This window comes from Pristiophorus japonicus, chromosome 2, assembly GCF_044704955.1.
Source record: "Pristiophorus japonicus isolate sPriJap1 chromosome 2, sPriJap1.hap1, whole genome shotgun sequence".
Lineage (NCBI taxonomy): Eukaryota > Metazoa > Chordata > Chondrichthyes > Pristiophoridae > Pristiophorus > Pristiophorus japonicus.
Genome location: NC_091978.1, coordinates 254555298 through 254567724, shown reverse-complemented (window position 1 = coordinate 254567724; position 12427 = coordinate 254555298). Strand labels below are relative to the sequence as shown.

General features: G+C 44.7%; 2 protein-coding genes across 15 annotated transcripts in view; one reads left to right on the top strand and one right to left on the bottom strand.

Annotated features, from left to right (window-relative positions):
* LOC139245559 (5'-3' DNA helicase ZGRF1-like) overlaps positions 1–8957 on the bottom strand; it is a 153041-nt gene extending 144084 nt beyond the window's left edge. For 3 of the 7 annotated variants that reach the window (XM_070871181.1, XM_070871196.1, XM_070871200.1), the window contains exons 1-3: positions 8458–8951; positions 2367–2442; positions 1997–2077 (exon numbers count right to left, since the gene is read on the bottom strand). In XM_070871181.1, coding sequence (XP_070727282.1) covers positions 1997–2077; positions 2367–2387 — 102 coding nt within the window. In that variant the 5' untranslated portion in view covers positions 2388–2442; positions 8458–8951. Of the gene's footprint in view, positions 1–1996; positions 2078–2366; positions 2443–8178; positions 8282–8457 lie in introns of those variants that run through there. The other 4 variants (XM_070871204.1, XM_070871194.1, XM_070871186.1 and 1 more) reach the window with 4 other exon arrangements.
* The window catches only part of larp7 (La ribonucleoprotein 7, transcriptional regulator), a 115610-nt gene that overhangs the window by 47384 nt on the left and 55799 nt on the right, over positions 1–12427 (top strand). For 2 of the 8 annotated variants that reach the window (XM_070871209.1, XM_070871208.1), the window contains exon 1: positions 8505–8781. In XM_070871209.1, coding sequence (XP_070727310.1) covers positions 8541–8781 — 241 coding nt within the window. In that variant the 5' untranslated portion in view covers positions 8505–8540. Of the gene's footprint in view, positions 1–8301; positions 8366–8388; positions 8460–8504; positions 8782–8899; positions 9077–12427 lie in introns of those variants that run through there. The other 6 variants (XM_070871216.1, XM_070871224.1, XM_070871242.1 and 3 more) reach the window with 6 other exon arrangements.

Below are 12427 nucleotides of genomic sequence, written 5' to 3'. Positions count from 1 at the left end.
TCATTGTGCCACCAGGCGTATCATCGAGCAGTGCATAGGCATCCTTAAGCAACAGTTCCGGTGCCTGGACCGCTGTGGTGGCACCTTGCAGTACTCTCAAAGGGTCTCCATCATCATCGTGGTCTGCTGCATGCTGCACAACCTGGCCATCATAAGGGGACAGCCGTTGGATGTCAAGCCAGCAATACCACCTGAGGAGGAGGAGGGGGATGTGCAGGAGGAGGAGGAGGCAGCACAGGAGTAGGAGGAGGAGGAGACGGCGCAGGAGGAGACGCAGGAGGATTCCCATCGCCCCAGAGCTAGGAGGCGTCAACTCATTGTCACCCTGGAAGGGCCGGGTGCAGACTGGCCCGCACCGTCCTGGAAGGCTGCGCCCTCACATATATGGAGGTGCCCGATACCTCCCCTGCAATCTCCCTCCATGCATTATGTACTGGCGGTCTGCCAGGTCTCCCCACGTCAGGAAACAGTATTCTTCTGTCCTCCACACCGTTTGGCCATCAGTGTCTCCAGCTCCATATCAGTGAACCTGTTGGCTCTGCTTGCATCTCTTACACCAGCCATCCTTCCAACCTCAGGGCCTTGCTGTAAACCCTGGCAGCAACTGGCTCATTAGAAACCCTTACCTGCATGCTGAATTTCTCAGTGGTGATAACGCTCAAATTAAGACAGTCACACTGCTGAAAAATCCACTTTAGAAGGGTTCATTAGCGCTGGAACCCATTTGTTCACTTTTGGAGCTGAATATGGGGTGACACAGACACAAAAAAATTTCGGCTAATGGCGACAAAAAGGTGGGGGGAGCACCAGCTTTCCAGCGGTACTGAATTTCGGGCCTTGAGTGTCTCATTTGGGACAGCATCTGGAGAAAATGTGGAATATTAGCACAAAATGACAGGCATACACACAGAATCATCTAATAACTTAGTGGATGTTGTAAAATATGTTTCTTTAAAAGAAAAGAGAATATAGCAAATGTTAATTTAACTGAATTTCACCCCGATTCTCCCGAGTGCCACTAAACTACTGGAATCTGTCTCCTCTTTTCCTTGGATTTATTTATACTTTTATTCTTTCTCTGAGAAAACTTCAAAGATCAATTCTCCAAATACATGTTGCTTGTGTTTCCTGATTGGAGCACCTGGCCATGTGATCCCAGGTACACTTCTGCACACAGACGCTCCTGTGATCCGTGGGCCATTACGCTGCCTTCTAGTACGCAGGGTCAAACAGCAAGTTCGCGAAGGAGGATCCCTATCAGCTAAGTGTGCACTGTATTTGGATGTTGGCGGTGTACCTACTCCGTAGATACGCCGCCGACTACAAAATCCAGGCCATCATATACAGCAATACCTTCCTGATGGCTCAGTTAGTAAATCTCATAGATTCCAATGTTAACGTCTCAGATTTGATTCACCGCCTGTGCTGAATTAACTGATCTCAGCTGAGATGGTAGTTATAATGCTATAACTGGCCTCAGTGACCAGGGCACAGTGGAGAAAAATCAGTCAGTTTCTGACTACTATCCAGCAATGTCTGCTGGAAGAGCTTGGTGTGGACATTGCAAGAAAAGGATTGGGCTTGGACATAATGGTGAAAAATCCCAACAACACTCAACACACAGGAAGAATGGTTACTTGGGTGAAGCATTGCAGGGTGGTCAGCACCCATGGAATTGTAACGCAGCACGGAGTCACTGCCTTTAGGAGAGACAACAAAGGAAGATATGGAAGAATAAATAATTTTAAGAAAAAAGAAAAATGATAATACACTTTCAATTACAGGAGAAAAAAATGCTTTTTCTATAAAATTTTCTGCATACTCAGAAATTTAACGGTCATCCTTAACTGGTAACTATAAAACTGCAGTTCTATTAGTCCACACAACACTAAAACAAAACGCTTAGAAATGAAATTAAAATATATCTAAATGTTCCGTACATCTATAAAAGCACACCTCATAGGTTATCTAATATTTCACTACTTGGTAATCAAACCTTATTTCCAGAGGAACTTGTCTTTAAAACACCATCATGCCATTTCTTTGCTTTTTTTGTTTTCTGATTTGTGTATAGCACCTGAAATTAAAAAACAAAGCAAGGATTGACTATTCAAATGATGGACATTCTGCACAGCAGTCAAACAACAGGTTTAACTATGTAACAGAGGTTTTTGTAAATTTCACAATTGAAACCAATGCATGCAAGTAAGACAATAATGGGAGATAAACCTATAAGCTAGTTTGTAAAATAAATATCACAACTAACACACTGCTATATCATATGTAAAATATATTTTTGAAGTAAACTTTAAAATGAATTGAGACACATCAAATGAACAGAAATAAGTAAAATTTGGTTTACTTACAACAAACTCGCGGCAAGACATTTTTTTTGCCTTTTACAATAACCAGGTCATTTGCAGCACGGTTTAATTGTATCAGCTATAAATAAACAAAACAGGAATGTTGTATACATACACTTTCAACAATTATTTTATTGAAGGCTGTCGAATGTTAGGTGTAAAACAAACGATTACTCTTCAAATTGTGAAATTAACCCTTAATGCTTAATAAAAATTAAACATTTAATACTGGGGCATATCAAGAATTCTGAGAAATTCTTCGATTTCTTTCAATTGAGGGATGCAATGATCCCCTGGATTCCTGCATCTCACTTTCAACAAAGCAGTCAACATGGATTTCAGAAAGAAAGATCGTACTTGACAAATCTGATAGAGTTCTTTCAGGAGCTGATAGAAATGGTGTACAAGGGAAATGTAGTAGATGTGGTGCACATGGACTTTAAAGAAAGCCCTTGACAAGGTACTACACAAGAGACTATTGGAGAAGTCTAAGAGGTATGGAATTGGGGGAAGGGTTGAAAATGTGATTAAAAATTAGTTAAAATGTGGGGGAAAAGAGACAGTAGAAGTTAAAGGCAGTTTGTCAGACTGGATAGAGGTGACTAACGGTGCCCCACTGGATTCTGTTCTGAGATTTCACATCTATACTTTGCATCACAGATACTTGCCCAAAGTAAGAGTGCAAGACTCCAACAACAACTTGCAATTATAAAGCACCTTTAACATAGCAAAATATCCCAAAGCACTTCACAGTAGCGTAGTCATAGACTAAAATTGACACCGAGCCAAAGAAGGAGACATTAGTACAGGTGACCAAAAGCTTGGTCAAAAAGATAGGTTTTAAGGAGCATCTTAAAAGGAGAGAGGTAGAGAGGTTTAGGGAGAGAATTCCAGAGCTTACTGCCTAGACAAGGTTGGATGAGGTTGCAGGGATGAGGAGACAGGGAGCAGTGAGGCACTGGAGGGATTTGAACACGAGGATGAGAATTTTAAAATTGAGGGGTTGCTGGAAAGGATCCAATGCAGATCAGCAAGCACAGTATTGGTGGGTGAATGGGATTTGGTGCAAGTTGTGGTACAGGCAGCAGAGCTTTGGATGCACTTAAGATGACAGCGGGTGGAAGAGGGAAGACCAGCTAGGAGAGCATTGGAAACATAGAAACATAGAAAATAGGTGCAGGAGTAGTCATTCGGCCCTTCGAGCCTGCACCGCCATTCAATGAGTTCATGGCTGAACATGCAACTTCAGTACCCCATTCCTCCTTTCTCGCCATACCCCTTGATCCCCCGAGTAGTAAGGACTACATCTAACTCCTTTTTGAATATATTTAGTGAATTGGCCTCAACAACTTTCTGTGGTAGAGAATTCCACAGGTTCACCACTCTCTGGGTGAACACAAAAACATAAGAATTAGGAACAGGAGTAGGCCATCTAGCCCCTCGAGCCTGCTCCGCCACTCAACAAGATCATGGCTGATCTGGCCGTGGATTCAGCTCCACTTACCCGCCCACTCCCCATAACCCTTAATTTCCTTAATGGTTAAAAATATATCTATCTGTGATTTGAATACATTTAATGAGCTAGCCTCAACTGCTTCCCTGGGCAGAGAATTCCACAGATTCACAACCCTCTGGGAGAAGAAATTCCTTCTCAACTCGGTTTTAAATTGGCTCCCCCGTATTTTGAGGCTGTGCCCCCTAGTTCTAGTCTCCCCGACCAGTGGAAACAACCTCTCTGCCTCTATCTTGTCTATTCCTTTCATTATTTTAAATGTTTCTATAAGATCACCCCTCATCCTTCTGAACTCAACGAGTAAAGACCCAGTCTACTCAATCTATCATCATAAGGTAACCCCCTCATCTCCGGAATCAGCCTAGTGAATCGTCTCTGTACCCCCTCCAAAGCTAGTATATCCTTCCTTAAGTAAGGTGACCAAAACTGCATGCAGTACTCCAGGTGCGGCCTCACCAATACCCTATACAGTTGCAGCAGGACCTCCCTGCTTTTGTACTCCATCCCTCTCGCAATGAAGGCCAACATTCCATGCGCCTTCCTGATTACCTGCTGCACCTGCAAACTAACTCAAAAGAGTTTCATGCACAAGGAGGGGCCGGCGCCTCACAACTTGAGCCGCCTCGGGGAAATCCCCTCCGTGCCTTTCAGTTCCGCGCGGAGGGGTTTCTTGTACGGGCTGCTCCTGCACACTCTCAACTTTGCCATCCTCGCCTGCCATCCGGACACGCCATGGCGTACCATCTTGCCATCCGGAGGAGGCGGGGGTCCCCGATGGAGGGCACTCTACACAGGGGTCCTCCCACTATTCATCGGGGACTTGGCCTGGAGGGTGGTGCACGGAGCAGTGCCGTGCAACAAATTTTTAAGCCGGTTCACGGACTCCCAGGCCGCCTGCAATTTCTGCGGTCTGGAGGAGTCCGTGTTCCATGTTTTTATTGAGTGCACGAGGTTGCAGCCCCTGTTCCATTATTTGAAGGGGCTGCTCCTGAAATTCTGGCTGCACTTCAGTCCCACTCTCCTGATCTTTGGGCACCCTGTGCGGAGGGGAGCGGGTAGGTCCGAGGGCCTCCTCGTAGGACTGCTCCTGGGCCAAGGGTGCCATCAGCCGGTCCAGGCAGCGGGCGGTCGAGGGGGTCGTTCAACCTGACTGCCTGCCTCTCTTCCGCTCTTACATCCGGTCCAGGGTGTCCTTGGAGATGGAGCACGCGGTGTCCACTGGTACGCTCGCGGCCTTCCGCGAGAGGTGGGCACCGGAGGGACTGGAGTGCATCATCACGCCCGGCAACCAAATTTTAATTTGATTTTACGTTTTAAAGTTTAATTTGTTTTAATTGCCGGTGCTTTTAGTGTCCCCTTCCCTTTTATAGGGGGCACTGGGGAAAAATTGTGATTTTAGTGCCCAAAAAAAAAAAAAAAAAAAAGAAAAACACAAAAAAAAAGGAAAAAAAGGGCCTTGTAAATGTCTGGTGTGTCACCCAGGTCGGGTGGTACGGTTTAATGTTTTATGTTTTGCAGGTAGACTCTAAAAGAATTTCATGCACAAGGACCCCCAGGTCCCTCTGCACCGCAGCATGTTGTAATTTCTCCCCATTCAAAATAATATTCCCTTTTACTGTTTTGTTTTCCCAAGGTGGATGACCTCACATTTTCCGACATTGTATTCCATCTGTCAAACCTTAGCCCATTCGCTTAACCTATCTAAATCTCTTTGCAGCCTCTCTGTGTCCTCTACACAACCCGCTTTTCCACTAATCTTTGTGTCATCTGCAATAAAACGAGTCTGGAGATAACAAAGGCATGGATGAGGGTTTCCGCAGATGAGCTGAGGCAAGGGCAGAGACAGAGACGGGATTATTATGGAGGTAGAAGTCGGCGGACTTTGTGATGGAGAGGATATGGGGTCGGAAACTCAGGTCAGGGTTAGGGTCAAATACGACACCGAGGTTGTAAACAGTCTGCTTCAGTCTGAAACAGTTGCCAGGAAATAGAATGGAAGCAGTGGCAAAGACCAAAGACAATGGCTTCAGTTTTCCCAATCATTAATTGGAGGGAATTTTGGCTCATCCAGAACTGGATGTCGAACAAGCAGTGTGACAAATCAGAGGCAGTAGAGTGTTTGAGGAAGGTGGTGGCGAGGTGGAGCTGGGTATCGTCAGCATTCATGTTTAATCTGACATTGTGTTTTCGGATGTCATCAAGGGCAGCTTGTAGATGATAAATAGGAGGAGTGACTCCAGAAGAAGGGGCAGTCCCACTCAGCTGGAACACAGAGGAGAGGCACTGGAATAGGATGATGTGGTCAACCATGTCAAAGGCTGTAGAGGGTTGAGGTGTGGGGACAGGTTACAGAGCTTGGATTGTGTTCCCTTGAGTTTGGACGGTTGTGGGGTGAGATATAGAGAAATTTCCCTCCCCCTAATACTGACCCACGGAGACGTGCAAAAAAAATGGATTGAACCAGAGATTCAGATGGAACCAGCTGAGCTAGCTACATAAATCGCTTCCTAATGTTGAAATATCTTTGACGGTTTGTCTCTGCGTTGAGGGTTAATATCCAAGCGAATCTGTCTCCAACTGCACACCTGCTACCTCAGATCTACTTTCTTGCCTATGACACATTTACCTCTAGCCTCTTCCAGTGATTGGACCATTGCTGACCAACCACTTTCAGCCTCCCATAAACCAAAAGATTACAAGCTCTTTTTTTATGAGGAGTTGTGGCACTGTAGGAAGCAGTGCGCAGGAGTGGCAAGAGTTTGTAGATGGAAGTGACCGGAGCAGAGGTGAGGTGCGAGTTTGGGGCTCAGAAGAGGCATGGGCCCAGGGGCAGCACATACTGCGATATGTGTGCGTGCTAGGTCTGTGCAGCAGAGCTGGTCTCCAGTCATTTTGGGTAATCTTTGCCACTGGACCAAGACCTAGCTCTGTCAAGCCCGTGTGGTGGCTGGTGTGCAACAGCCACTACACGTTAAAATCCATGCACCAGCATCTTCCACCCTTCAAGATGTAGTTTGGGATCTAGAATATTAGGTCCTTCATTGAAAAACCTGTAAACTCATCCCTTTTTGGCATGGAAGCAAGTCATCCTCGATATGAGGGACTGCCTATGATGATGTAGACAGGTTAAGAAGAATGTGGAAAGTTAGTGTACCACATAGGATGTTGTCTGTGACTTTGATTAGGGCTGTTTTAGTGCTGTGGCAGGGACGGAAACCTAATTGGAGAGGTTCAAACATGGAGATGCGGGATAGATAGATAGACATGGATTGGAGATGAGGTGGTAGTTTGCAAGGACGGGGTGGGTTGGGGATCAATTTTTTTTTTTGAGGGGAGTGATGATGACATATTTGATGGAGGAGGGGGAACCGTTAACATATCAGCTAGCATGGAAGCTAGGCAAGGAATTTGGGTGGTCAGCTGTTTAGTGGAATAGGATCAAGAGAGCAGGAGGTGCATCTTGTGGACAAGGTGAGCTTGGAGAGGCCATAAAGGGAGAGAAAGATGCAAGTTCTGGGCTGGGGCAGGAGGGGAAATTGGGCGAGTTTGGCTTGGTGGGCAGGGTGAAGGGAGGGGCAGCTGATTGGATCATCTCAATCTTAGTGACAAAAAAATTCATGAACTCCTTGACTAGAAAATAGAAAAAACTTTAAAATATTTAATACTTTGAAATAGGGACTGAGAGTTTAGTTCTGATATCTAGTGAAATCTGCATTGTATTTAGGCTTGTTCCAGTTTAAATGTTATTTCTTATAAAACCTAATTCTTAGTTTGCAGCTTGAAATATACAGTCAATGAGGGAATTTACGATGGTAATTTGTATTATTTTGTGTGTATTACATTAGTAAAATAACAAACTTGGATTTGTATAATGCCTTACCATGTCTTCAATAAATCCCAAACACCTCATATTCAATGAATTGCCTAGAAGTTTAGTCACTGTTGTTATAAGGACGGCAACCAATTTACACATTGCAAGGTCCCAGAGAGTGAATTAGATTATTTAATCTGTTTTTGGTGGTGTTGGTTGGAGAAGGAATTTTGCCAGACACCAGAACTCCGTCATTTTAGAAATACAGCTTAAAATACTGCCTCGTCACACAACCCAAGTTTAAATGGCCAAAATCAACCAACTATTACACTTTATTGAAATCAGGGTTTCAACCCGAACACAATGTGAATCTAACCCTTGAATCATCCCTTGCCTAATACACAGAATCGCCTCAGACAGTCGGAGAAAGTTCAGTTAGATCAAGATTTAAGTGACAGAAACGATCAAAGCCATAATAATAATGAACGTACTTTCAAAGTTACCGTTTCAACTTTCTCTCTGCCGAAATATAACAATAAATGTAATTACCGCGTTTCGCGGACTTGAGTCCAAATTCTTCAAACCACCCGCGCGTATCCCCGCTGTTCGCGTCATCAAAGAGCGACACAATTAACCAGGTACCAAAAAACAAACTGATCAAAGCCGCAATCTTTGCAGGTTCGCCAATCAAAGAATTAAATCCGAAATCATTTTTTAAATTATAGTTGAACGTTGCAGAAATAGGAACACAAGATATTTTCCCCACTTGCCTGTGTGTGATAATTCTTGGTTGGTTTGAATTGATCTGTGCAGCGTGTTGTTTGCTTTGATTTAATGCAGTGCTTTTTATTTGATGCACTGTGCTAGTGATTGGATGCACTATTTATTTAATTTGATTGCACAGCTATTTATTTGGTTGGATGGACTGTGTGCTGTTTATTTGGTTGGATGCCGTTTGTTGACTGCACCTTTCGTTGTTCAGTCAGGACGGGCGGGTTCCGTGCAGGCGGTGGGAGGCCTCGGGCCTGGGCTGACGGGCTTCACAGCCTTCTGTTGCTGCCGCACAGAGCTGGGGCTCACACAGCGCGCATTGGGTGAGTAGTAGCGCGGTGCGTGTGTGCCCGTCTCGTTGGGACTGTACATGCGCATAAACAAAAATATCCACCGAAAGTTGTCGTATGGTAATAGTTACACACACTTCATTCGCGCGATGTTTCATCGTTAGAATTATTTTTTAAATCCTGGGATGTTTTGTGTGAGGGTGGACTGCGGCCTTTGCCAGTCCTCCTCACTGCGCGTAGGTTTACACCAGTAATTTCAAACCGGGGAGATTTTCAAAGCGGCGAAATGCTGGCTCTTCGGGAGAGGCGGGAAATGGTGTGCTGAGGAGTGAGTAACAACTCATTTACTAAAATTAGGATCCCTAATCCAGCGATTAGTGACCAAATCGAGACCCCTCTTACGTTCCCGGTGCTATTGCTTGAGGGATAAATATTGGCCAGGCCGCCGGAGGGCTATGAATAAATATTGCCATGGGATCTTTTAAGTCCACCTGAGCAGTCAGGCTGGACCCGTTTTAACATTACTTTCGCTGCCCCACTCCTGGACTGGCCGGAAGACTGGAGTGGAGGCTTGAACCCACAACCCCCTGACTTGGAGGTGAGAGTGGTACCACTGAGCCAAGTCTGAGGTGGTGTTGAAGTGAATGCTCAACCAGCATAACGACAAGACTGGCTGCAAGGCTAGGTGGGTGGGGTTATGTGGGCAGTCAAACTCGCTGCTGTTCTTGCCCTCCCCCAGATTAGGTATTCTAGCCCACATCAGATGTGCATGGTTGTAAAATAACAGTTTTTGCTGTTTTGTTTTATGTAGTGGACAGTCTGAATTTCTGCATGTGTACACAGTTTGACAGAGGGAACGGTAACACTTAGTTTGATAATATGAGCTCTCCTTTTGAGAAAAGAAGATTAAAGGGGAGGGGTTGGAAATGCAGGGCTATGGGGAAAGCAGGTGAATGGGATTAATTTGATAGCTCTGCCAAAGAGCTGGCACAGGCAGGATGGCCGTATGGTCTCCTGTGCTTGACAATTCTGAGAGCTCTGGCAGAAGTCATGAATTCATAAAATTATTTTCAGCGTGGTGCAGTATTTATGTTGGAAATCACAGGAGGAGAGGAACAGTTGAAAAACAGTATTTGACACTAAAGCCTCATTTTCTTATTACTTGTCAAATGCTTGCCTCCCCATCACCTTTTGATCTGTTTGTCACTGGGTCGCCATTTGCAGCCTGCCAGAAATGGGGGAAGAGGTTGGTCGCAAGAGACATAATGCAGGGGGAAGAGAGATAAAGGATCTCTGTAGGCCTCTACGTACATGAATTGTGAAGCCACATAAGTAACAGGTTTTTGTATGTTTAAAAAAAAATCTACATATTGATTGAGCTAACCAAACTGGTAGCAATGCGGTGGAGGAGGATTTCATGGAGTGTATTAGAGATGGTTTCCGAGACCAATATGTCAAGGAACCAATTAGAGGGCTGGCCATCCTGGACTGGGTGATGTGTAATGCGAAAGGACTAATTAACAATCTGTTGTGCGAGGCCCCTTGGGGAAGAGTGACCATAATATGGTAGAATTCTTTATTAAGATGGAGAGTGACACAGTTAATTCAGAGACTAGGGTCCTGAACTTAAGGAAAGGTAACTTCGATGGGATGAGACGTGAATTGGCTAGAATAGACTGGCGAGTGATACTTAAAGGGTTGACTGTAGGTAGGCAATGGCAAACATTTAAAGATCATATGGCTGAACTTCAACAATTGTATACCCCTGTCTGGAGTAAAAATAAAACGGGAAAGGTGGCTCAACTGTGGCTAACAAGGAAAATTAAGGATAGTGTTAAAGCCAAGGAAGAGTCATATAAATTGGCCAGAAAAAGCAGCAAACCTGAGAACTGGGATAATTTTGTAATACAGCAGAGGGGGACAAAGGGTTTAATTAGGAGGGGGGAAATATAGTATGAGAGGAAGCTTCCTGACAACATAAAAACTGACTGCAAAAGCTTCTATAAATATGTGAAGAGAAAAAGATTAGTGAAAACAAACATAGGTCCCTTGCAGTCAGATTCAGGTGAATTTATAATGGGGAACAAAGAAATGGTGGACAAGTTAAACAAATACTTAGGTTCTGTCTTCACGAAGGAAGAAATGAATTACCTTCCGGAAATACTCTGGGACCGAGGGTCTAGTGGGAAGGAGGAACTGAAGGAAATCCTTATCAGGCGGGAAATTGTGTTACGGAAGTTGATGGGATTGAAGGCCGATAAATCCCCGGGGCCTGATGGTCTGCATCCCAGAGTACTTAAGGAAGTAGTACTAGAAATAGTGGCTGCATTGGTGATCATTTTCCAACAGTCTATTGACTCTGGATAGGTTCCTATGGACTGGAGAGTAGCTAATGTAACACCACTTTTTAAGAAAGGAGGGCGGGGAAAGAGAGAAAACGGGTAATTATAGACCGGTTGTCCTGACGTCAGTAGTGGGGAAAATGTTGGAATCAATTATTAAAGATGAAATAGCAGCAAATTTGGAAAGCAGTGACAGGATCGGTCCAAGTCAGCATGGATTTATGAAAAGGAAATCCTGCTTGACAAATCTTCTAGAATTTTTTGAGGATATAACTAGTAGAGTGGACAAGGGAGAACCAATGGATGTGGTGTATTTGGACTTTCAAAAGGCTTTTGACAAGGTCCCACACAAGAGATTGGTGTGCAAAATCAAAGCACATGGTATTGGGGGTAATGTACTGACGTGGATAGAGAACTGGTTAGCAGTCGGGATAAAAGGGTCCTTTTCAGAATGGCAGGCAGTGACTAGTGGGGTGCCACAGGGCTCAGTGCTGAGACCCCAGCTATTTACAATATACATTAATGATTTGGATGAGGGAATTGAGTGTAATATCTCCAAGTTTGCAGATGACACTAAGCTGGGTGGTGGTATGAGCTGTGAGGAGGATGCTAAAAGGCTGCAGGGTGACTTGGACAGGTTAGGTGAGTGGGCAAACACGTGGCAGTTGTAGTATAATGTGGATAAATGTGAGGTTATCCACTTTGGTGGCAAAAACACGAAGGCAGAATATTATCTGAATGGCAGCAAATTAGGAAAAGGGGAGGTGCAACGAGACCTGGGTGTCATGGTACATCAGTCATTGAAAGTTGGCATGCAGGTACAGCAGATGGTGAAGGTGGCAAATGGTATGTTGGTCTTCATAGCTAGGGGATTTGAGTATTGGAGCAGGGAGGTCTTGCTGCAGTTGTACAGGGCCTTAGTGAGGCCTCACCTGGAATATTGTGTTCAGTTTTGGTCTCTTAATCTGAGGAAGGATGTTCTTGCTATTGAGGGAGTGCTGCGAAGGTTCACCAGACTGATTCCTGGGATGGCAGGACTGACATGACGAGAGACTGGATCAACTGGGCCTGTATTCACTGGAGTTTAGAAGGATGAGTGGGGTTCTCATAGAAACATATAAAATTCTGACAGGACTGGACAGGTTAGATACAGGAAGAATGTTCCCGATGTTGGGGAAGTCCAGTACCAGGAGACACAGTCTAAGGATAAGGGGTAAGCCATTTAGGACTGATGAGGAGAAACTTCTTCACTCAGTTGTTAACCTGTGGAATTCCCTACCACAGAGAGTTGTGATGCTAGTTCATTGGATATATTCAAAAGGGTGTTCGATATGGCC